The 25,169-nt window shown below is 54.0% G+C and overlaps 2 protein-coding genes across 2 annotated transcripts; one reads left to right on the top strand and one right to left on the bottom strand.

Annotated features, from left to right (window-relative positions):
• Positions 1–692: 692 nt before the first annotated feature.
• On the bottom strand, positions 693–14,593 carry SNX33 (sorting nexin 33). Its single transcript, XM_003818962.7, has 2 exons — positions 12,368–14,593; positions 693–5,975 (listed from the first exon to the last, which is right to left on the bottom strand). The coding sequence occupies exons 1-2, from the start codon at positions 13,836–13,838 to the stop codon at positions 5,722–5,724; spliced, it is 1,725 nt and encodes a 574-aa protein (XP_003819010.1). The 5' UTR covers positions 13,839–14,593; the 3' UTR covers positions 693–5,721.
• IMP3 (IMP U3 small nucleolar ribonucleoprotein 3) lies at positions 14,475–23,877 on the top strand. The gene is made up of 2 exons (XM_003818964.7): positions 14,475–14,764; positions 22,702–23,877. Exons 1-2 carry the CDS (start codon positions 14,475–14,477, stop codon positions 23,354–23,356), a joined length of 945 nt encoding a protein of 314 aa, XP_003819012.4. The 3' UTR covers positions 23,357–23,877.
• The last annotated feature ends 1,292 nt before the right edge of the window (positions 23,878–25,169 follow it).

The raw sequence follows: 25,169 nt of genomic DNA, 5'->3' as shown, positions 1-25,169 counted from the left end.
CTCCAGCACCTCCCTCACTGGACCCCATTTCCTGGTGTGTAAAATGACGGTAATAATCTCTTGCACATGGGATGGTTGTAAAATAACGACCATCCAGTGCCCATCACAGTGCTGCCTGCACTGGGAGATAGTAGAATCCCCAGAGGCTGGGAGATTCTGAAGCAGTGGGACTCATACCCCCATCCCAGGTAGAATCCCAAGAAAGGAGCCAGATCCCAGAAGAAACAGGGTGGCATGGGGTGTCTAAGCGGCACCCCAGAGCTCCCTGTGCTTGACTGCGAAGTGGGAGCTGTGGAATGATGACCACAGGCCCCAGAGGGGGCCACAGGCCACAGAAAGGACCTCTATCAGCCCCTTAGTACAGGGCAAATGGAAGGAGCCCTGAGTGCCCAAGAGCAGAGAAGAGCCAGACACACAGAGCCTCAGGATGGGCATCAAGGGAGCATGCAGGGGAAAGGCAGGAGGCAGGGCAAGATGATCGGAGGGCCCAATGCTGACCAGGACCATGGCGGGCATCGCAGGCCCAATGGCAGCATCCAGGTCCAGGAGTTCTGCAAGAAGCAACCCGTAACAATGTGTGCTGCTGGGTGGGCAGGGCGGGGAGGAGGGAAGAGAGCAGAGCACCAACAGAAAGGGGCAAAATCAAAATTAATACAGTTTAATTAAGTATCTACAAGACAGGACACAAGTCATAAACTGAACCCTTTAATGTGGAATGCAGGTAAATATTAATATGAATGATAGAGTGTGGGATTCAGCCTTTAAAATGCAAAGCTCCCTAAGGTCTTCAAATGTGCCATCCCCAAAAGTTCTACACATCCCTGGGGAAAGAAAGGGTCCCCAAATTGATTTGAGATTACACTTCTACCATGTGGGGAATGGGGGAGGAAAAGAGAAATTCAGGTCAGATATAAAAAAAAATTAAGTTATGTTCCTCACTCATGTTCCTTTGTAAACGGAGCTCCTGAGTCACTGCAGCTGTCACCGCGCAGTGCCATCTTCAGACCCTTCATCCCTCAGGGCTGGGGGGACTCACCCTACCCTCTCACCCTTCACATTTCAGCCATTGGGTTCACCAGCCTCCTATCCCTTCACTCCTCTAGAGGGGAAATCTGCCTCCCCTTCTTCCTTTGGCCCTAAATGAGTTCATCAGTGTGACTCTAAGGAGTGATGGCAGGGAGCTGGGTTTGAGTCCAGCCCCGCCAGAGATTCCCTGTGTGAACCTAGGCAGGTCCCATCTTCCCTCTGGCCAAGTCTCAGTCTCTTCGTTGTGAAAGGGAAAAAATGCTGCCTACGGGGGCTGCTGAGCAGACCCAGGCCACAGCTATGTGAGCACTACTTCTTAAACAGACTGCACTGCACTGGGGTTTGACTAACAAAACAAAACAAAACCAAAAGAAAAAAAAAGTTTGTGTTCAACTATGTTGAACAGAGCTGGGTTTCACAATCAGCCCTTCTGAGCTACGTCTGGGGGTGGTGAGGTTTGATTTTTCCCCATGGTCTTCCTACCAGGGCTCACCGTCTTCTCCTGCCCCAGCCGGTGGAGAGGGGAACCAGAGCCGAACTAGTGGGGAAGCAGGTTAGGGTGGGTGGGGGAGCTGAGCAGGCTTGGCTCCTGGAGGCCTGAGTCAGCGGGCAGGCAGGCAGGGCGGGCTGGGTCCTCACATGCTTGGGGAGGAGATGGTGCAGGAATGTTCCTCCCGCCCAGGCCCAGGCCCTGCCCACCGCATCCTGGCTCCAGCTCCCGTGGCCACTGCAGCTCAGCTCTAGCTTGAGAAGGGAGCTGCCTGGAGCTCTGCTGGATCGGTTCAGCCAGGGGCCTTCAGAGGCAGCCTGGCCCAGAGGAGGGCAGGGCCAGGAAACAGAGTCTGCCCAGAGCCAGGCTCTGGCCCCAGAGTATCCCCTGCCCTGCTGGGTAATAAGGCCAGCCACCACTGCTCCCTGGGCCTCAGGCACCCATCTGTTCAATAAGGAGCTGAACTTGGTGGTATCCAGTCATCCCAATTGCATCCCTAGACCTCAGGCTGTGTGCCTGTATGTGGTGCTTGTGACTGGCTCTACTCCCCCTTGGAGACACCCCCTCCAGGGGTGGTGTCTCCAAGCAAAGCTCTCCTTAATCTCTGATGAGGTGGGGACCCTGGGAGGTCATGCAGGTGCAGTCCAGGCACAGAGATGCTTATGACACCTTTGCTCTGTGCAAGCATGGCTTTGTGGCGGTGTGTGCCCGAGTATGTGTCACTGTGTGAGGCTATGACCATGTGCATAGGACTGTGGTGTGGCTGTGTGTGACAAAGTAGCCACTGGTGCTTTGAATGGACGGCAAGGCATGTGTGGCTGTGGCTGTGAATGGGTAATAGCGTGTGGCAGTATGACTGTGTGAGCATACAGGCATGCTTATGTGGCGTATGTGCCTGTGGGCAGGTGTGTGACTGCGTGTGCTTGTTGTGAGACTGAGCGATTACATTCGTGAGTCTGTGCGTGTGTAGACACGTGGAAGACATATGGCTCTGTCATCTGGGAGGGGTGGTGCAGAGCAGGGGCCGATGGGGCCACCTGCCTCTCCCAGGCCTGGCTCTGCTCCAGCCAGTGGCGCAGCCATGGCACAGTGGTTCATAGCCCTCCTGTGTCCAGCGGGTGATGAGATGCAGGATCTGAGGTCCGCCTCCATCCCCAGCCCCCATTTGTGGCCACAAAGCGGATTCCTTTTCCTGTACTGGGCCAAGACTGGTGACCAGGGGATCCCCTACCCCGGGTGCTGGTAGCTGTCCAGGGCAGAAAGAGAAGCCTTGTTTTCCACCCCCTCAGAGCAAAGCAAGGGAGGAAACGAGGCAGCTGGGTCCAGCCGAGTCGGGAACATCTGCCTGGCATGTGACGAGGCAGGAATCGGCCATCATCAGGATGCCCCCAACACTGGTCCCCCAATCTCCTGCTGAAAGGGGCTTAGCTACCCCAGAACGGCCCCAAGTTCCCCCAATACCCCCACCCCCATAGAGGCAGAAAGAAAAGAGAGAGGAGGGCCAGGACAGCCTCCCTCCCTACCACACACACACCTGCCCCAGCCCAGAGACCTCAGGATACCAGGAGCAGGCCTGGCATTATCCCAAGACTCCACTTCCTGATGCTTCTCCTGGATCCAAGTCCCTCCTGAGAAAAGTATCAGACTGATGGCCTCACCCTGAGGATGGAAGGCCTGGGAGGTGGTCCCCTCTCAAGGAAGGCACACAGAGGACAACACTGTTCCCAGAGCAGGAAGCATGAGCAGGGGACTTTCCAGGCACCATGGGTTAGGAGGAGCATTCCCACCAGCCCTGCCCCGGCCTGGCCCAGCCCCCACTGCTCAGAGCCCCCTCTGCAGATGGCTACATGGATGGCAGAGCTGAGAAGAGGTTAAGGGCGGGAAGTTCCTCGGATGGGTTAGAAAATGGGGCAGGGTGGAGAGAGGGGAAAATTCCTCAGAAAGTCCCAAATCTGACCTAATGTTGACCAAGGGCCAGGGGGACCCATTCCAGAAGTTCCTCTGAGGACGCTATGCCCTGAACAGGGAGTCCTGCCCGCCCCTTCCCCCACCGCACCTGCTGGCCCTTCTCCATCTTCCTGCACAAGCTCCCTGGTCCCTGGTCTAGCCAACCTTCCCTGACGGCCTTGACCCTGGAAGCCCTCCCTCCACCAAGTCCCCATTGCCTCCAAAGGAGAGCCAAGTCTCAACCAGTACCCTCCTCTCATCTGTGGATGAACAGATCCAAGAGCAAGGTCCGCTCATCCTGACCAGGGCACCCCCAAGGGCACAGCCAGCGTCCTCTTCAGTTTCCAATGTGGGAGCCTCCGCAGGGCTGGGTACCCAGGACGGTTTGGGGAAGAGACACAGCTTCTGAGTCCCCCACTTCCCTCCCCTGGACTAGGGCTTTTCAAGGGCAAGGCCAGGGCATGGCTCCTTGGGGAGAGGAGCCACCATCTATTAATTGTCCTAGGGCACAGCATCCTGTCCCTTCCTCATACAACCCTCAGCCCCAGATCACAAGGCAGTACAGCCAGTCCCCTGGGCAGCACTCCACCTGTTTTAGAGACAAGAGTGCGTTCTAGGGAGGGATGGATCCACCCAGGGGTCCACAGCCGCCTCTAGCTCCTCCTGCCTGCTGGCACCTTCCACCAGCATAGCCCTCCCCCGAACTTTTGAGGTTCTGTGGAAAATCTGTGCCCACCACGACCTCAGAATCTCATCCAATGGCTCTCAGGAGCAATTAGGGCTCTATCCTTCTCCTGCCCTCCGCCTTTCTGGGATCCAAACAGAAAAAGTCATGCTTGTGTTATCTTAATTGTAAAAGGTTTATCAAGAAAAAAGATTCAAGGAGCAGCATCCAGGAGGAGACCATGACCCCCCCGGGGGCAAGGGGGGCAGTGGTGACACAGGTCAGCACCCCACAGCAAGCTGCTGGACCACACCCTGACCTGGGTGGGGAGGAGGCAGAAACCCCTCGGGGATGTAAACATAGGTCAGAGACAGCACAACCTGATGGGGAGCAGGGGCCCACATTCCAGCGAGGCAGGCAGAGGGCAGGTGGGCATGGAATCCCTCGCATGGCTGGGCAGGCAGGCCCCTGTCTTTTTCCTCTTAGGTTTCCCATTGTGCAACAGGAAGGATCTGGGGAAGACAGTGCCACGGAGCCCAAGGACCCTGGGATCCTGGGTTTGGACCTGCTTCGAGTGTGGGGAGTTATTGCTGGTGAACTCAAATATACAGTCACTTTTGAGAGTCTTCTCCAGGAAGGTGTCACCAGGGATCTGGGGCCCAGGGCTTATACCTCAGCACCTTGAGCCCGAGGAGGGGAGGATGCTGCAATGGTCCCCTACCCGAGATAAGCTGAGGGCCCAAAAGTGGAGGGGAGTCAGAGGCCTACAGGAGGGAGATGGCCTGTAGCCCCCTCCTGCAGGGGACAGGGTGATGTACGGACAGCCAGCAACATGGGAGCAAGGGAGATCCCTTCCTACCACACAGGCCAGAATCCCCATGGAAAGCGTACCTAACTTGCTTGGAAAGTAAGGGAGAGAAGAGGGAGATGTTTGCATGCCTCCATAACTTTGCCCATGCTGTTCCTCTCCCCTGAAAGTCCTTCTCCCCCATGTACTGTCTGGCAGGCCCTTGTCATTTTTCAAAACACTGCCCGAGTGTTGCCTACTCTATGGAGTCTTCCCTGACCAGTGGAATGCTGTGGTCCCTTCTATGAGCTTCCAGAAATCCCTCACTTAACCATCAGTCATACTTCATTGACTCTGTCTGTGTCTGACCCCGACCTTCACTGAGGACTCCTGAAGAGCAGGCATGTCACAGCCCTGGGTGCCCAGCGTCCGACCCAAGGGTGCAGCAGGCCTCGGTGTCTGCTGAATGGATAAGGCAGCAGTGGCCAGGTGAGCAAGCAAAATAGGCTCTAGGGGAGGCTGAGACCCTGGCCTGACCTTCACTGACTGACCGGCAGCCCAGGCCTTGGCCTCGAGGGCTCCTGACTCTATTCTCACCCCTGCTGTGCCCCACTTCTAAGGAGTGGGGAATTTCCCAGGGGCACCCATGACTCCTTGAAAGCTCCTTCTCCCAGGAGGCAGGACAGGCCGCTTATCTCCCCCACCGCTGACCCCTCCCCCAGCCACTGCTGGTATAGGGAGGTCGGGAAAGTGGGGTACACTGCAGTGACCAGGCCCAGGGGAAGGAGGGGGCCCAGGCACACGCGGTCAGAGGTTGTCATACATGCGCAGGGTCTTCTCCAGCTGCTGGCCCACCCGCTGGTAGAAGAGGATCTGCTGGCGCAGGTAGTTCTGCATCATGTGCTTGAAGTCGAGCTCACGGCGCTGGTGGAAGTGGTTCATCTCGGCCTGCAGGGCGAAACCCACCACGCGGCAGCGCCTGCGAATGCCGTCTGCCTCGTCCTGTGCCATGCGGCCCTCGTCACTCATGCGTTGGCTCTCCTTCACCTTGGCGAAGGCGCCTGGCATAGGCAGAGCAGAGGACAGCGTGTGAGGGCTCTGATCTCCATGTGCTCCCTGTACCCTTGAGGGCAGACAGCACCCTCATCAGCTCAACTCGGACGTCATTCCTGAGCCCCAGACCCACATTCCAGCCACCTGGGTGTCTCTGCCAGGATGTTACCCAAGCCATCACCCTCAGCACCTCCTAAACCAAGCACATCATCTTCTCTCCAAATGTGCAGTGCCACCAGTAGCCCATATGTGACCAGTCACAGCCCTGCTTGATGGACTATGAATTCAATGAGGATAGAGCCTGTCCTCAACCTCTCTGTGTCCCTGGTACCCAGAACAAGGCCTGGCCCACAGCAGATCCTGATATAGGCCTGCTGAACTGATTCAACCCTGTCCCTCACTGGACTGCTACAACAGCCCCGCCACGTCTCCCTGCCCTCCGCCCCAGCCTCTGACAGGTTCTCTGCAGCATCTAAAGAGGTCTCCCAAGCTGGGCACCTTTCCTAGCTCTCCACTACCTACAGATCAAGGTCCACACCAATCTGCCTGGCCTGGGGGGCCCTCACCTCTGGGAGTTGGCCCCTGTACGCATTCCACACTGACCCCCATGTTCGTCTAACTTACCTGGCTCTTTCCTACCTTCCTACCTCTGCCCCCTGGATTCCTATTCATAATTCATGGCCCCGATCAGGTGCCACTTCTACACTGGAGCCTCTCCCAGTTCCCCTGACAGAATGTCTCTCCCATGTCACCTGTGCCCTGGCTCCCCACCCCCAGCCCCATCACACTGCTGATTCTAAAACAACTCTTCAAAGGCCACCTGGTGTATCTCCCAGACACGCACGCCCTGTTCCCTCCTCATCCCAGCCCCCAGGGACTCGAGGAGGTTGTGTAATAACCAGGTGACAGATGGGGGGTGGAGATGAACCTGGGCAGAGGACCCAATTTAGAAGAATCTGAATGAATGAACAAGCAGCTGGTGAATGAATTTCAGTTCTGAATTAAAAGGGACTTGACAAATTCTGCCTTTAAGCCAGTGGGGACAGTTGCTGGGAAGAGAAGGAAGTTTGCCTGTGCCTGGCACTCAGTCGCCGAGGGCTGCAGAGAATCCACCATACAAAGAAGATTAGGAGCAGGGAAGGGTTGGCATAGAGGACAGCACACCCCTGAGCACTGCAAACGCACCCACTACACACAGATAGCGTGCTCAATATCCATGCTTTCCCACTTCTCCTTTAAGGAGGGCTCTTGAGGGCTGTCTAGATGATATTCTCTTCACTCCCTGGCTCAAATTGTCCAGTGCATTCTAAATGCATTCATTGAGCACTTACTGTATATCAGGCCCAGGGCTCTACATGCTGGGAATAACTCTGGATGCCTTTAGAAGGGGCAACATCCATGTTAGTTGATAAGTGCATGGCTAATCGGCTAATAGTAGCATTTCAGGCAAACAGACTCAAGTTCAGAGAGTCTCCAGGGCTGCTCACACGCGCCCAAAAGAAATCTGCATTCCCCAGCTCCCAGCCCACTCAGTCCTTCTGCCACCTTCCCTGGACCACCTCCTGCACCATCTCAACAGCCCAGCCCTGGGCAGCAGAAGGGGGATAACCCCAAGGCCCAGGATAGGACCCAGTAAGAGACTTCAGAGCTAGAAAGGCCCAAAAGATCAGGTGTCCAACCCTCGATTCCACCTCCATCCTACTACTGTACAGAGGAGGCCAAGGCCCTGAGGGGCAGGAACTTGCCCAGGACTCCCAGCCTCTTTCCTGCCTGGTCCTCCACAGCTGGGGGTCGGACACCACTTCTGCTGCAGGGAGCCCATGCCAGGTCCTTCAGGCATATGTGTGGGGCCCCCAGACGTTGGACACAGGGATTCAAGATGGTCCCAAGGAGTAGGAAGAACCGTAAGAAGAAAGGTAGAAAACAGCAGGGTGAAGAAACTGAAGTTAAACTTCCGCAGAAGGAACCCAGCTAAAGGGGAGATACTGAACTAGCCTGGATTCCACCTGCCGAGAAAGTTGGCACAGTGGAAGTGCATCTATAGCCTTTTCCTGTCCATGGCCTTAGAGGAAGGAAAGGCCTCTTTTGCTGATGAGGAGCCCAAAGAGTAAGAATGAACCCATTGCAATGGTTAGGCATCCACAGACAGGCAGGAGGCCAGGGATGGGGAGCAAAGGCTGCAGAGGTCGGGGGGAAACAGAGGCCCCACCCTGTTCTCCGTTACCCCTCCACCCTGTGACTCAGCTCTGGGGCCAGGACCAGCTAATGCTAATGCACCCCACCCCACAGGCTAGGAGTCAGGGCTCAGGCCTGTCCAGCATCCCCCCTACATTCTACTTAAGACTTAACCTGAGAGCTGAGGACCCAGGGGGACCTCCTGCCTCAGCACTCCTCTTACAGGCTGGGTCCCAAAAATGCAGAAAGGAGGGTTGGAGCCCACCAGCTGCAAGTCCCAGGGATATTCCCTAAGCTCCCACCTCAATCCATCTTGCCCCTGCCTCTTGGAGACAGTTAACATCCACCCCAGGTTGGGGGCAGGAGGGAGCAGGAGGTCTGAGTCCTAGTCCTAGCTGTATCCTCTCCAGCAAGCCACTGCTCTTGCCTGGGCTCCAGGTCTCCCCACTGCCCAGTGGGACAGGTTGCACTAGATGTGATGCTGTTGACAACCTCTCACATGGTATAGTGCTTTAAGGAGTTTCCACATCTGTAAAATGGGATAATAATAGTACCTGCCCTATAGTATAGTTGAGGCTTAACTGAACTAATATGTACACAGTTCAAAGGAGCGCACCTGAGATAGAATAGAAGCTCCAGATGCTACATGTTATGGCTTGAAAACTGCTTTTCTTTTCTTTTCTTTTTTATTTGAGATGGAGTCTTGTTCTGTTGCCCAAGCTGGAGTGCAGTGGCTTGATCTCGGCTCACTGCAACCTCCGCCTCCTGGGTTCAAGCAATTCTTCTGCCTCAGCCTCCCAAGTAGCTGGGATTACAGGCACCTGCCACCATGCCTGGCTATTTTTTTGTATTTTTAGTAGAGACAGGGTTTCACTATGTTAGCCAGGCTGGTGTCGAACTCCTGTGATCCGCCCACTTCGGCCTCCCAAAGTGCTGAGATTACAGGATGAGCGGTAGAGGGAAGGCTAGATGATGGCTCAGAACCCAGAGGCTGAACCCACCCGTCCCCCAGGCAAGAACTTGTCCCTACAGTGGCCACTTTGCCTTGGCCACGCTGTCCCTATGGCCCCTCCATGGAAGCTCTGTGGTCCTGGGCCTCTCTCTAGCCCACAGGACCAGTAAAGGAGCACCCAAGCCTTCCTCCCTCCTCTTTCCCCTTCTGGCTCAGCTCTCCATCCCTGGGGATCACCTCCCCTATCTGGGAGGGCACAGTGGAAACAGCCTGGGCTGCAGAGCCAGACACACTGGGCTCCAGCTCCTGCTCTGAGGCTCATCTGCATCGCTGCACCTCGTCTGTAAAACGGAAGTGACCACATCGCCCTCCTGACCTGTCATGAGCCTTAGGACCAGCCCCGCTCTTGTTGGCTGTCAAGTTGGGGGTCCATATGTCCCAGCTTGCCCTGGACAGTTAGTTTCCCCTGTTGTCCTGGGATCACTATTGCTAGGGCCCCCTTTTATGCCCCAAACTGCCCTGGTTAATTATATGGTTACCCTTCTCTTAGGAGACCCCTGGATTGGGCTACAGGGACTAGGCCCGTGGGAAGACCGGGCTCCTCTCAGCTCCAGCCAGGGTTTATGTCCCATTTTATTTCATTTTATTATTTTTCTGAAAAGCATACAAATTTGTTTAATGTAAGTTTCACATGACATGGAGCCCTCCTAAGGAAATGAAGACCCTCGGGTCCCATTTTACTCACCTAGAGACTGAGGGGAGAAATCTCTCCCAAAGTCATGTCAGATGCAAAGTTTGTCCAAATCCTGGTCTCCTGACTCCCACCTAGGCCTCCACTGTCCTTCCTCCCACACACTCACCACCCATTCAGATGTCCAGACAGGCCGGACAGAATCCTGGGGGCCCAGGACCCAACTGTTCTTCTCTTTTCTTTGAGAAGGGCTCCACCCCTAAGGCCAGCATTAGGACCCCCTCCTTATCACTCCCATTGGGCTGTGGTCCCCAAAGCCTGTCCAGTTCTGTCTCAGTACCCCCTCCCTAACTTGCCCCACACCACAGGCCTGGGAGGAGCAGTGCAGAGCCCAGAACTTAGAGTAAGCCAGAGAGGGCTTGGCCCATTGGGAGGGGTCCTCCCGGGGAGGGAAGGCAGTGGGCTGGCCTCTGCTTCAGGTCAAATGCATCAGCACAGAGGACAGTGGCCTCTGACTCTTAGAAACACCTCAAGTAGAAACTCAGAAATGGCCTATCTCAGCTCTGTCTCTCTGCCCAGGGTCAGAAAGGCTGGTCTGGCTTCCCCCCAGCCTGGGAGGCCCTGGTGTCCTTCCTAGGTGTGGGGCTGCCCTAATGTCCTCAGCTCTGCTCTGGGTGGGGGGACCCCAGCCACTGCATGGGAGCATCTGTTTAATCATTGCATTCCCCCTCCTGCTGCCTGCACAGGAACAAGCCATCTAAGGAGCTGGTTGAACCAGCCTTCCCACTTCTGCTCAGGGAGACACCTGCCCCAGTGGGCCCCCAGCAGGCCTGGCCACCTCCCCTGCCCTACTCCTGCCCCAGTGCTCAGAGCCAGAGCTAAGGTGTCATTCTGTTTCTGAGCCAGACCCTCCCCAGGAGTCCCTTCCCACCCACTCCCTTGAAGGCCTGATGGCTCACTGGGACCCCATTCCCTTGTTTTACAGATCAGGAAACTAAGGCCCAGAGGGGCAAAGGCACTCCCCAGGGACGCACAGCAATCTAGGGGCAGAGCCAAGACTAGCACTCAGGTTTGTGTTTCCTGGAGTTCAGAGGAGGAAGAAAGGTAGAGATGAGAAAAAAAAAAAAAAAAAAAAAAAAAAAAAAAAAACAGAAAGAAAGGAAGAGGAAGAGGATATAGCGAGGGGAGAAAGGAGGCTGGGAGCTGGAGAAGTTATAGAAGTCAACCTCTTGGTAAAGGAAAGCAAGGCCAGCTTACCCCAGGCCCTCCCTGGTGGTGGTGGGTGACATGTTTCCTGTTCCCCAGGCTCAGTGCAGAGGTCTGCCCCCTGGCCCCACCCAGAGTCAAACTCCCCACCAAGCCAGGTCTGACCTCAGGGCCCAAGGGCCAGGGAGCCAGCTCCACGCCCTGCAGACGAGTTACCAAGCAGCCCCAGGGAGGATCACACCTCTCTCCTGACATCTGCCCTCCCAGCTGTGCCCAGGACTCAGGCACCTGCTGGGGCAGCCACTGGCTCTCTCCTCAGGCAAGAAGAGAAGCCAGGCTTGGGAAGCAGGAGTTGGATAGGCCATGTGGACAGTGCCCTGGACCCCTGATTCCGCACCCCTGGCCCAGCCAGAGTGCCCCTGTGTGACCCAGGATGAGTCATTTCCCCGGCAGTTCCTTGACAGCCCCAGCAGTAACAGGCAGAGGCCCATCCTGTCCCTCCCCCACAGAGGGGGTCATGAGAACTGAAAACATGGCTAGGCTTGGGAAGTGGCCAACACGGACGTGTCCTTGGGGAGGTGGCAGGAGGAAGGGACAGTCCCAGCCGGGCCACAGGCTGCGCAACCACTCTTCTGTGGACACTAGCTCCTTCATCTGCAAAATGGGGACAGGGATCTTCCTGCACACAGACAAGACGCTCATAAAGAGAATACACAGTGGTGAGAGTAGCTTCCAAAGCTGCAAAGGTGGGGAGGTTAACTTGCAAGGAGCACAAGACAGGCCCCCACTCTGAGCTCTTGTTATCTGGGTTGGGTCTGTGTCTCCCAAGGGCCTACCGGCTCCTCAAGGGCAAGGCCTGGGGCCTGGTCATCTATGTGTTCTCAGAACCCAGCATGACACCATGCATGATGGATGAACGAGATGCAAACAGAGAAAATGAATGAACTGACAAGAAGGTAAATATCAAGCTCCATGAGGACAGAGACCAGGCCTGTGCACAACAATATCCCTGCACCTAGAAGCACATTTGCCACAGACACAGAGTTGATATTCAACACGTTTGTTTGTTTGTTTGTTTGTTTGTTTGTTTTAGAGACAGGGTCTCACTCTGTCACCCAGGCTGGAGTGCAGTGGCACAATCGGGCTCACTGTAGTCTCAACCTCCTGGGCCCAAGTGATCCTCCTACTTCAACCTCCCAAAGTGCTGAGATTACAAGCGTAAGCCACCGTGCCCAGCCCAACACATTTGTTAAATGAATGATTGAGACAGAGAAATAAAGACAAGTTGCTCCATTCTATCCAGGCCATCCCCATCTCCCCAGGGCCCAGCAGAGAGCCAGACTCAGGATGAGTTTCCTGCCTGCACTGGGCCTTACCTTTTTGTAGATGGATGATGTCAGGGAAGTTGGAGAGCAGGCCCTGGTAGAGAGACAGTGTGTCCAGCATCTGGAAGAGGTCATTCTTGGGCTGCTCAGCAAACATCTCCCCGATGGCTTCATAGGTACGGCCCGTGTGAGAAATGGCACTGTTGAGGGCCTCAGAGCAAAAGGGGGGGTCCATCTGGAAGGAATGACTGATGGCCTGGAAGGCACTGCCCAGCTTCTGGAATTCCTTGCGGAAGCCCCCCACATGTTTACGCACCAGCTCTGATGCCACAGTGCTGAGCTGCAGGACGCTGTCGTCCATCTTCTTACTGAAGGCCTTGAAAGTGTCCACGCGATCTTCCACGTCCTGCAGGTCCTGGTGCTCGGTGGGGATCTGGAAGGTAAGCAGGAAGCTGGCACCCACCATCTCATCCTTCTCCGCCCGGCGTTTGCCCATCTTCCACTGCTTGTCATCCAGGCAGCTGAGGAAATGCTGGAAGCCTTCGTACTGGGAGAGCACAGGGTGGCTGGTCATGTGGTCCATCCAGAGGATGAGTCTCCGCTTCCGCTTTTCGATGAAGTCCTCCTCGAAGCGGCCAGTGGCCTGCTTCTCAGGCAGGTGGGGCACCGAGATGACAGTGAACTTGTGTAGCAGGCGGTTATAGAGCCAGTCAAAGTGTTTGTAGCGCCGGTAGACGGGTGAGGCAGCATGGGTGGGTGTGAGCTTGTAGGAGATGTAGCTTTTGATGCCCTTGAATTTGGTCTGTTTTGTGGGGTCCTCCACAGAGCAGGCAAATGGGTGGGGATTGGCCTTCCACTGGGGGCCACGAGGGCCCATTTCAATGGAGTATGTCTCAGCGATCTTGGCCATCATGGGCACATCACCCAGGATGAAGGCCTCCACTCCAGAACGCACAAAGCATGAGAAACGGTTGAGGTTACGGCCCACCACACTGCCTCGCTTGGCAGATGCCAGGCTGTCCTGCCGCTCCAGTGGTGGCTTGGGCCGGAAGGCCATGTGCTGGCTGGGGTAGGCACCAGGGTAGGAGAGGTTGAGGGGAGGGTGCCCGTTGGTGCCCAGCCCACCAGCCCGTGGCTCCTCCACCACTGTGCATCCGTCATCCCAGTCATCCCAGTCATCATCATCATCCTCCTCGAAGCTACCCTGGTTTGAGAGGAAGCCACTGCCCCCGCCACTCCTAGCTGGGCTGGCCACACTGGGGCTGTTGTACAAGCTCACCTGGGCTCCGGGAGAGCCTGCAGGGCTGCTGGAGTAGTCAGCATGGTTGGTGCTGATGCCAGAACGGACGATCTCCACATAAGAGGCAGGAAAGAGCCCTGTCTCCCCACGGCTGTTCTGGCCCTGCAGCCAGCCATCCAGTGAGGTCTCGCTAAAGATGACCAGGTCCTCATCCTGCTGGATGCTGATTTCCTCCTTGTTCTCACTGTGAAAGTCATAGAGGGCTCGGCCTTTCAGTGCCATGGCTGGGCTGGGTGGTATAGAAAGATGGGAAGGAGAGGGTCCTGCCCAGACCGGGGATGCTCACAAGGCAGTCCAAGAATGCACTCGCAGCTGAATGGCGCTTACACAGTTCAATCTCTCAGGTCCTAAGGTGGGGTCTCAGCACCCACAGATGCTGTCCAGTCTCCCGCTCTTCAAAGCAATGTCCATGGCCCAGAAACTGCCCTATCAGGTCTCCGGGCATATGCTTGTGAGCAGGGAGGGCTCATGTCCACAGTCTCCTCCTCCCTTAGCAGCCTCTGGGGGGTTAGAGGGGAGTCTCTCCTAACTCCTACTCCCAGAAGAAAAGTCAAGTGACCTGGAGAAATCTGCCCTGCGAGGGGAAAAATTCGACACTTTCTACTGGAACAACGTTCTAAAATAGAAGAGACTCACTCTGAAACCACCATTCCAGAAACCCGGGCAGGGCTCGGCTGTCCCTCTGGCTCCCAGATTCTTTTGGCGGCTCTCGCTTTGGGAGGCTCTCACATTCCTCTGCAGATCTGCCCCTTCCTCCTTCCTCCTCTTGCTCCTGGGCCACTGGGTTTTCAAAAATCCGGAAAATCCAAGAGGGGCAAGGAGAAAAGCAGCAGCCGCCTGAATCGAGTCCAAGGGTGGATGTGTCCGGCTTCACAACGAGCCAGGCCGGGAAAACAAGGACTGAGGCTTACACAACAGGCCGCCAACTCTTCGACCCCGGCTGCGCAGCCGGAGCCCCCGCCGGCTCGGGCGCCCTCTCCCCGCCCCAGAAGTGGCCAGCTCCAACCCCGGAGGAAGGAGGGGGCGCGACGAGGCTGTCGGGCGACTTCTAGCCACTCGCTGAGTGGTCTCTTTTGTTTGCCTAATTCCTCAGCAGTTTCTGAGCCTGACGCTGACCCTGCTCTGAATCCCAGGAACCCCGTCCAAAGGTAACCCCAGCAGAAACCGGTTCCTCACCCGGGACTTACGACCCCCGATCACCACCCTCGCGTGCACGCACACACTCAACAGTTTGGAGTTTGGAGAGTGAGCTCCGGCGAGCAGATGGCGCGGCCAGCCGTCTGTCCGTCCGTCCTCCTCTCCGCCCTGCGGGGCCCGGCCAGTGGGGGGCGGGCTGCGCCCCCAGCCTGCCTTCCCCGGCGCTCGCAGACCCTCCGCTCCGCCAGCGAGAAGGCAGCTCCAAAACAAAAAGGCGATTCCGGGAGGTGGCGTCCTGAGGAAGGAGGGGATCGCCAAAGGGGAGGTGAGGGGTGGGGAGAGGGAGGAGGGAGGGGGAAGCAGGCTGGAGAATCGGGCAAACTCCGCTGCACTTCCGTGCGTCCCGGCGGGGCAGGGACGGCCAGCTCCGCCCTCCCGCGGGCCCGGGGCGCTGCAGCCGAGCCCCCGCCTACTCCTCCGCGCGGCTTCCCAGCTGGCCAGCGCCCTCGCTCGCTGGCGCTCAGTCCGGGAGGCGAGAGTGAGGAAACGACCCAGGAACGAGGGGGCCCGAGAGCCTCCGGGGCTGGTCCCTGGGACCGCCACCTCCCCTCCTCTCCCTCCGCCTGTCCGCCCTCGCCGGGAGACACCTCACGCCCCCGTGGTTGGAGCGCCCGGCGGGGGAGCTTGCCAGCTGCCGCTGCCTCGCTTCCTGGACTCCGTCATCCTCCTGCCTTTTCCGTGACGCAAATGGAGTAAAACTCCGAAAGTTTGCAAAGCGTGGGGCTGCAAGGAGCACCGCGCCAGAGCCAGGATCGGGAGATCGGGGTGGGGGGAGGGGGGTGCGTGGAAAACCGCCGCGCCAGCTGGGGTTGGGGAGCAGAGTCGCGGACTCGCCTTCCCACCTTCCCATTCCCCACTCCTGCTCCGCAGGGACGGGTCGTGGCCCAGCTCAGAGATTGTTTTCCGGAGGAACAGAAACGGCCTGCGCGTTCCAGGCGTCTGACCTAAGATACCGAGAGCTGCGGGTGCAGCACCCTAGCCAGACAGGGCGACCCTGCCCTGGGCGACTAGCTTGGAAGGAGGGAAAGACACTACTCTACATCTGCAGCGACAGGGAACAAGTCTAGGTGCCACCCGGTTCCGTTTTGCTTAGTACAGCAGCGGGGACTGGATGTTCTGTGCTAGCCAGCGGCAGCAAGGAGAGAAGTGGTCAGGTAGAGAATCTTCGAGAAGAGGCAAGTGGGATCTGACCCTCGATCAGCATATCGGGAACACTTTGGGCATTGATTCTGCTAGGCACTGTGCTGGGCACTGGGGAGTAGTACACCACAAGGCAGTCGGGGTTTCTATCCTGGGGGGCTTACAGTCCACCCTCTCTTGTCTTTAATCAATCCATTCTGTCTCCGTCATTCATTCAGCCAAGTCATGCACTCAAGAAACATTAACTGAGTACCTACTCTGCACCAGGCCCCTGAGCTACAAAGACAAATAAGACATTATCCTTATTTTCCAAAAGCTCAGATATGTTGTGACAAGTAGACAAATGCTCCCTGCCCAGTGTGACTAGTTAGTGCCATGAAAAGTGCACATGAGGGTACCTACCGCAGCCTGGGCAGAGCAAGGATCAAGGAAAGCTTCCTGAAGGAGGAAGTGCCTAAGATGAGGCAAAGGCTTCAGGAGGACTCCCTTTCCTGGCTATACCCTGGAGTCTTGTCTACCCTGTCTAGCTAGATCTTCCCTTCATTCTCTCCCTAGTCACTTATTGCAGATTAACTGGTACAAGGTAGTTCTGCTAAAGATGGATACCTTTGGCTGTTTTGAGGGACATGGTTCCCAGACCTCTGGCTCCAAAACCCAGTTTCACTGGTTCAGTGAGTGGATCCGACTCCCTTTGCAGGTCTGGCATTTGACCAGAATAAAGGCCTATGTACAAACCCCAGAAGGCTAGGTATTAATTTGCACAGAGAAATAAAACTGTCAAGCAGAACTGAATTTCTGCATCAATAGATCAAGGCAGTTTGGGCTACCCCTTGGGAAGCCCAGTTACCAGAAAGTTAGCTCAGTGAGTCTGGAACCCCCAAGAGGGGAAAGGGTATGAGGAGTCTCTCAGTCAAGTAACCTTAAAACCTTGCTTCCTGTCATGGGGCAGCCTTCATTCTAAAGACAGTTCGTCCTAGCATCTCTAAGACAGAATATACGTTTTCCCCACGTGCTTTTAGGACCCCCCTTCCCTGTGATCTATCTTCTGTCCACATAGCCTTTCTCCAAACTGAGTTTAACAATAGCATCAGGGCCGGGTGCAGTGGCTCACACCTGTAATCCCAGCACTTTGGGAGGCCAAGGCAGGTGGATCACTTGAGCTCAGGAGTTCGAGACCAGCTTGGCCAACATGGCGAAACCCCATCTCTACTAAAAATACAAAAAATTAGCTGGGCGTGATGGCGCATGCCTGTAATCCCAGCTACTCAGGAGGCTGAGGTAGAAGAATTGCTTGAACCCAGGAGGCAGAGGTTGCAGTGAGCCGAGATTGTGCCACTGCACTCTAGCCTGGTGATAGAGCAAGACTCCCATCTCAAACAACAACAACAAAAAAAATAGCATCAGCCAGGTGAGGTGGCCAGGAGTCAGAGGTTGCAGTGAGCCAAGATGGTGCCATTGTATATGTCATTATACTCCAGCCTGGGGGACAGATCGAAACCCTGTCTCACAAAAAAAAAAAAAAAGCAAAAAAAAGCATCTACTTCCTTAGTGCTTGCTGAGTGATGGACACTACAGTAAACGCTTTACCTTTATTAGTTTACTTAATACAATTGGGATTTCTTTTCACCCAATAGGGTCCCCCTCCAGCCCAACCTCCCCGAGGCGTCCTCAGCCACCACCCTTGACAGACTTTAGTTGGTTCCCAAACACTCAGTTACACATTTACAGACCAGCCATTTTGGATTTACTCCCACATGTGTTCTAGGCGGGTTTTTTGTAACTCTCAGGGGCCACCCTTATTTCCAGGTTCTTGGGAGGAACTCACTCTTCAGCCTCACCGAGATTTCCAAAACCTGTATCTTCCCATTCCCTCCCCTCCAGGGACCTTCTTCAGTCCTAGGGGAAACAGGCCATGTTAGCAGTCTCAGGAAACTGCACTAACCCTTGTGATCTCCCTATACCCTGCCCATTCCTATGGAAACAGTCCCTTTAGTCAAGTCTCACATTATTCTTTTTTTCCTTTCTGTTTTTTTTTGTTTGTTTTTTTTTTTTTTTTTTGAGACAGGGTCTCACTCTGTTGCCCAGGCTGGAATACAGTGGCACAATCACAGCTCACTGCAGCTTCAACCTCCCTGGGCTCAGGTGATCCTCCCCACCTCAGCCTCCCAAGTAGCTGGAACTACAGGCACCCGCCACCACACCCAGCCAACTTTTGTATTTCTGTATAGGGGGCTTTTCACTATGTTGCCCAGGCTGATCTCAAACTCCTGGGCTCAAGCAATCCTTCTGCCTCGGTCTCTCAAAGTGCTGGGATTACAAGCATGAGCCACCACCCCCAGCTTCTCACGTTATTCTCACTGGGGTGTGTTCTGTCTTTCCTGCTGGGACCCTGATTCATACACAGGAAACAGCATCCATCTCTCATCCAGGCATCCAATTTCCATCCTTTAGGAAAGGAAACAGCAAGGGAGAACTGTGCCCAGTGGTTTTCAGGCTGACTCTGCTGGTGGCAGCCTGCAGGACACACTGGACTATTACTGTAGGAATGCAGACAAAAGATGATGAGGGCCTGACATAGGGCAGGGGTAACAGGCTGGAGAGACAAAAATCTGGGAGAGCTTTTGGAGGTAGAATAGACTGGAAAAGCAACCAATAAGCTGCAGCTATTGAGTGAAGTATCAACCCACATGTTAAAAAAGATTTTTTTTGAGGCCGGGTATGGTGGCTCATGCCTGTAATCCCAGCACTTTGGGAGGCTGAGGTGGGCGGATCACGAGGTCAAGAGGTCGAGACCATCCTGGGCAACATGGTGAAACCCCGTCTCTACTAAAAATACAAAAATTAGCTAGGCATGGTGGCGTGTGCCTGTAGTCCCAGCTACTCAGGAGGCTGAGGCAGGAGAATCGCTTGAACCCGGGAGGCAAAGGTTGCAGTGAGCCGAGATTGCACCCGCCACTGTGCTCCAGCCTAGTGACAGAGCAAGACTCCATCTCAAAATTTTTTTTGACTCCACTTTCCCCACCAGCTATTGCCCCATTCCTCTGCTCACCTTTGCAGCAAAATTCCTTGAAATAGCTGTCTATACTAAGTGCGTCCAATTTTTTTTCTCCTGTTCTCTCTTTAAATCCCTCTGGCCAATCTTTTACTCCCACACTCCACTGAACTATTCTTGTCAAGGTCATCAATAGCCTTGGTGTTGCTGGACCCTAATGGTTATTCTCAGTCCTTCTCTTATTTAGCCTTTTGGTAGCATTTGACCTGGTTGATCACTCCTTCTTCCTGGATACATTTTCTTCATTTGCATTGGAGAGAACATACTCTCCTGGTATTTCTTCCACCTCACTGGTTCATCCTCTTCTCTCCAATAATTCTTTTTTTTTTTTTCTTTTTTGAGACAGAGTCTTGCTCTGTCACCCAGGCTGGAGTACAGTGGTGCGATCTCGGCTCACTGCAACCTCCGCCTCCCAGGTTCAAGCAATTCTCTTGCCTCAGCCTCCCAAGTAGCTGGGATTACAGGCGCCCGCCACCACGCCCGGCTAACTTTTTGTATTTTTAGTAGAGATGGGATTTCACCGTGTTAACCAGGCTGGTCTCGATCTCCTGACCTCATGATCCACCTGCCCCAGCCTCCCAAAGTGCTGGGATTACAGGCATGAGCCACAGCGCCCAGCAAGCCTCCAATAATTCTTAACGTTAGAGTAACCACAGTAGAGTTGTCCTCTTGTCTTTTGTATCCATAGGCAGTCCTTTGATGATCTCATCCAGCCGAATGACTTCAAATACCACTCATTCTAGTAATGCCCAATTTTTTAAATCTCCAGCCCTTTTTAAAAAAACTCTTAACTCATATATCTATTTCTCCTTGACATCTCCCCTCAGAAGTCTAATGGATGCCTCCAACCCAAGATGTCCAAAATTGAATTTCTGAGCCGGGCATGGTGGCTTATGCTTGTAATCCCAGCACTTTGGGAGCCTGAGGTAGCAGGATCGCTTGAGCCCAGGAGTTCAACACCAGCCATGACAACATAGTGAGACCCCATCTCTACAAAAAATTTAAAAATTAGTAGCCAGGTGCAGTGGCTCACATCTATAATCCCAGCACTTTGGGAGGCCGAGGGTGGGCGGATCACCTGAGGTCAGAAGTTCGAGACCAGCCTAGCCAACATGGCGAAACCCCGTCTCTATTAAAAATACAAAAATTAGCTGGGCGTGGTGGCAGGCGCCTGTAATCCCAGCTACTTGAGAGGCTGAGGCAGGGATAATCGCTTGAACCTGAGAGGCGGAGGTTGCAGTGAGCTGACATCGTGCCATTGCACTCCAGCCTGGGCAAGACTCTGTCTCAAATAATAATAATAAAAAAATAAAAAATAAAAATTAGCTGGGCATGGTGGCATGTGCCTGTAGTCCCAGCTACTCAAGAGGATTGCTTGAGGCTGGAAGGTTGAGGCTGCAGTGAGCCTTGGTTGTACCACTGCACTCCAGCCTGGGCAACAGTGTGAGACCCTATCTCAAAAACAAAAACAAACAAAAAACATAAGTGTCAATCCTTTGCTCAAAACCCCAAAGTATCTGCCTCTCAACATAAAAGCCAAAGTCTTTTCAAGGGACTACAAGCTCTTTAACCTCTTCCTCTCCTCCTTGCCCACTCTGCTCCAGCCAAGATAGCTTTCTTACTCTTCTGACATGCCAGGCACATTCCTGCCTTAAGGCATTTCCACTGTTTCCTCTTCCTGAAATGTTCTCCCCCTAGATATCCACACATGGCTTAACCCCTATAAAATATCACCTTCTCAATAAGACCTACTCTGGGGCCGGGTGCAGTGGCTTATGCCTGTAATCCCAGCACTTTGGGAGGCCAAAGTGGGTGGATCACAAGGTCAGGAGATGGAGACCATCCTGGCTAACACGGTGAAACCTCGTCTCTACTAAAAGTACAAAAAATTAGCCAGGTGTGGTGGCAGGTGCCTGCAGTCCCAGCTACTCAGGAGGCTGAGGCAGGAGAATAGCTTGAACCCAGGAGGCGGAGGTTGCAGTGAGCCAAGATCACACCACTGCACTCCAGCCTGGGCGACAGAGCAAGACTCCATCTCCAAAAAAAAAAAAGAAAAAATCAGTTAGATTAAAAAAAGCAAACGATCTGTATTAGCTTTCTGTTTGTTTTAGAGACAGGATCTTGTTCTGTTGCCCAAGCTGGAGTGCAGTAGTGTGATCATGGCTCACTGCATCCTTGAACTTCCGGCTTCAAGGGATCCTCCCCCCTCTTACCCCGAAACCCTCACCAGTAGCTGGGACTATAGGTGCTGCCACCATGCCTGGCTAATTTTTTTTTTTTTTTTTTTTTTTTGTCCATAGGGACTGAGTCTTACTATGTTGCCCAGGCTGGTCTTGAACTCCTGGCCTCCAGTGATCCTCCCACCTTGGCCTCCCAGTGTTGGGATTACAGGCATGAGCCACCATGCCTAGCCTGGTGATGTTTTCTTAAACTGGCTAAGTTCATGAGTATTTATTATACTTTATAATTTACATATTATATTATTTTCCAGATATCGAATATTTTATATATATATATATATATCTTTTTGAGACAGGGTCTGGCTCTGTTGTGCAAGCTGGGGTGCAGTGGCACCATTGTAGCTCAATGCAGCCTACAAGTCCTGGACTCAAATGATCCTTCCCCCTCAGCCTCCCAGGTAGTCAGGACTACAGGCGCGCACCACCATGCTTGGCTAATTCTTTAAGATTTTTTACAGAGATGGGATCTCGCTTCTTTTTTCTTTTTTCTTTTTTTTTTTGCCTAGGTTGGTCTTGAACTCCTGGCCTCAAATGATCCTCCCACTTCAGCCTCCCAAAGTGCTGGGATTACAGGCATGTGCCACCGCGCCCAACCCCCAAATATTGTATTGTAAAAGACAATGAAAAGCATACAAAACAAAAATGATCAGTGAGAAGCTAGGTGGCGTCAAATGCCCGGGCAAAAAGGGGTTAGGTCTGCAGCGCTACACTCAGATGTAACTTACAGATGCAACTAGAGGAAACAGCATTAAATTTGTTAACTCAATGCTTGGTGGCCAGAAATTCATGTCAGGATAATTCATTTGAGCACAGACTAAAGGGTTTGGACTTGTAGTTATAGTCCAAGTTTCTCAAACTTGCTGGGTTTTATGAATCATCTGACACTTTAGTTAATAATATAGATTTCCAGGCGACTCCCTTATAGATCCCTTTTCTGTGGGCCTAGGAAGCAGCCAATCAGTATTTCATGGGTTCGGTGCCACCTATCCCAACTTGACAATGAGAGATCGCTCTGCCTGCCGGGTGAAGGACCTGACGCTGGCGGGCGGCGGGGACTACCAGGTCAGCCCCAGGACAGCCGGCTCCGGCAAGCTCCCCCAAGGCATGGCAGGAGCCCAGTGCAAGTTAGCACAGTAAACCCAATCAACAAGCCGCAGTCACCCCTCTTCCCCAGAAATGGCCTCTTCAGCTCTTGCGGGGGAGACTCTGAAAGTCCCCAAAGGACAGAAGTCTAGGAGGAAATGATTGCCGCAGAAAGGGATACACTCTTGGCTACTAAAAACCGCGCGGAGCCGCCTAGGGACCCGCCCCCAACCACCCACCTCCGGTGCTTCTACCCCCTCCCTCGCAAACGCGAAGAAAAGAAGAAACGCGAGATCCCAGTGCAGAGGCGTGGTCCCACCCTGGCCAATGGGAAGTGAGGGCGTGACTTTAAGTCTTTCTTTCATTGGCCCAGGGTCCCAGGCCGTCCAGGTCTTGGTGCGCCGCGGCGGAAATCGCGCGGACGCCAGAACGCGCTCTCAGCTTCGGGTCCTGCCGCTGCGGCTGCCGCCATCATGGTGCGGAAGCTTAAGTTCCACGAGCAGAAGCTGCTGAAGCAGGTGGACTTCCTGAACTGGGAGGTCACCGACCACAACCTGCACGAGCTGCGCGTGCTGCGGCGTTACCGGCTGCAGCGGCGGGAGGACTACACGCGCTACAACCAGCTGAGCCGTGCCGTGCGTGAGCTGGCGCGGCGCCTGCGCGACCTGCCCGAACGCGACCAGTTCCGCGTGCGCGCTTCGGCCGCGCTGCTGGACAAGCTGTATGCTCTCGGCTTGGTGCCCACGCGCGGTTCGCTGGAGCTCTGCGACTTCGTCACGGCCTCGTCCTTCTGCCGCCGCCGCCTCCCCACCGTGCTCCTCAAGCTGCGCATGGCGCAGCACCTTCAGGCTGCCGTGGCCTTTGTGGAGCAAGGTCACGTACGCGTGGGCCCTGACGTGGTTACCGACCCCGCCTTCCTTGTCACGCGCAGCATGGAGGACTTTGTCACTTGGGTGGACTCGTCCAAGATCAAGCGGCACGTGCTGGAGTACAATGAGGAGCGCGATGACTTCGATCTGGAAGCCTAGCGGATCTCCCACTTTGCATGGCTGTCTTTTACAGATGGGAAAACTGAGGCCTGATGCTGGAGATTCTATGAGGGTGCTCTCCTCAAGGGTATCAGACGGTCGAAGGTTCTTAAGAATTTGATTCATCAGTGGCAGGCCATGCATAGAGCCACGGGAGGTGCGTCCTTGTTTTCCAGGAAATGTTCTTAGAAGTTGGACTACTGATTATTAATTGACTGTGCCTTGGGAAACAGTGGGAAGTAACTTGGTGCTGCACTGGGGTATTGTTGGCTTCTTGTGTTGGAAACTTTGTAATGTAAAAGGAAAAACTGGAAATCCCCACGCCCTGTTTCCCTTTATCGTCTTGTGGTTGGACTGGTTCAATTCGTTTAACTCGAATTCTTGCTCCTGGCCGTGGTTAAGCTGTGTACAGATGATGGAGAGTTTGGCCTCAAGTTTTTATAAACTGAGCGAGACTAGTGTTCAGGATCTCCTCCCTTGTTTAAATGTCAATAAATGCCCCAACTGCTTTGTAAGTGCAACTTTTTAATCTGTCTGGTTTTCTTTTTTTCTCTAGAGACGGAGTCTTGCTCTGTCACCCAGGCTGGAGTGCAGTGGCGCGATCTCGGCTCACTGCAACCTCCGCCTCCCGAGTTCAAGCAATTTTCCTGCCTCAGCCTCCCGAGTAGCTAGGAATACTCCGCCACCGCGCCCGGCTAATTTTTGTGGTTTTAGTAGAGTCAGGGTTTCACCATGTTGGCCAGGCTGGTCTGGAACTCCTGAACTCGTGATCCGCCCGCCTCGGCCTCCCAAAGTGCTGGGATTACAGGCATGAGCAAACTGCGCCCAGCCTCTGGTTTTCTTACATAGAGTCATATTTATACGTCCCAGGAGCCCAGAGAAGAATAGAGTCAGCAGCGAGTGACCTGCCTGTGGATTAGATGTGCAACAGGGCCACATGTGGAGGATGCAGGATGTTGTACAGGATTGGGCAAATTTGTCACTTTACCAGTCCCTTCCTTGGAATGAGTGTTTTGGCAGAGCTCTTCCTCACATAACTTCCTGTTGATATTCCAGCCCCAGGAAATACTGTATTAGAGGGCTAGGATGTTTGCTTGTCTAAGGAAATAATCACTCTGTAGCTTGGCCATCTAGCGGTTAGAAGTGGCCCAGGAGGTTCCTGGAAATTTAGATGATAGCAGTGATAGAGAATTAGAAGGGAGACTACCAAGTTTTACTCAAGATTTCTTTATTCTTTTTTCTTTTTCTTTTTCTTTTTTTTCACACAAGGCCCAAGCTGGAGTGCAGTGGAGCTGTCACAGCTCACTGCACCCTCGATCTCCTGGGCTCAAGCAGTCCTCCCACCTCAGCCTCCCCAGTAGCTGGGATTATAGGCATGTACCACCACCCCTGGCTAGTTTTTAATTTTTGTAGACACAGGGTTTTGGCATGTTACCTAGGCTGATCTCAAACTCCTAAGTTCAAGCAATCCTGCCTCAGCCTCCCAAAGTGCTGGGATTACAGGTGTGAGCCACCGTGCCTGGCCAAGCCTTCTAAAAGGAGAATAAATAGGATGCCGAGATCAGTGGATTGGCTTTTAGTGGTGCCTTGTTCACTTCCCCAGGTGTGAGGCAGCATTAGGTGAAGAAATGATTTAGAGAAGGGGACTTATTATATCATGGGATCATATAATACCAAATACTTCTACTATATGTCAGCTCCATTTTTAAGTGCACCACCTATATTAGCCCATTTCAACCTCCCAGCAATCCTGTAAAGTGGAGAATCCAATTCTCTACTTTTCAGATAAGGAAACGGAGGCAGAGATGGGTCA

The sequence above is a fragment of the Pan paniscus genome, chromosome 16, assembly GCF_029289425.2.
Source record: "Pan paniscus chromosome 16, NHGRI_mPanPan1-v2.0_pri, whole genome shotgun sequence".
Lineage (NCBI taxonomy): Eukaryota > Metazoa > Chordata > Mammalia > Primates > Hominidae > Pan > Pan paniscus.
The sequence above is the reverse complement of the archived record's forward strand: the minus strand, read 5'-3'. Positions and strand labels throughout refer to the sequence as shown.

What these genes read in the sequence shown, in the direction of transcription:
- IMP3 (XM_003818964.7), top strand. Translation starts at nt 14,475, where the DNA reads ATGTGTCCGGCTTCACAACGAGCCAGGCCGGGAAAACAAGGACTGAGG. An exon ending in CCCAGGAACCCCGTCCAAAG is followed by an intron (nt 14,765 to 22,701) that starts GTAACCCCAGCA and finishes TCATTGGCCCAG; the next exon opens with GGTCCCAGGCCGTCCAGGTC.
- SNX33 (XM_003818962.7), bottom strand. Translation starts at nt 13,838, where the DNA reads ATGGCACTGAAAGGCCGAGCCCTCTATGACTTTCACAGTGAGAACAAG. An exon ending in CATCATCCATCTACAAAAAG is followed by an intron (nt 5,976 to 12,367) that starts GTAAGGCCCAGT and finishes TGCCTATGCCAG; the next exon opens with GCGCCTTCGCCAAGGTGAAG.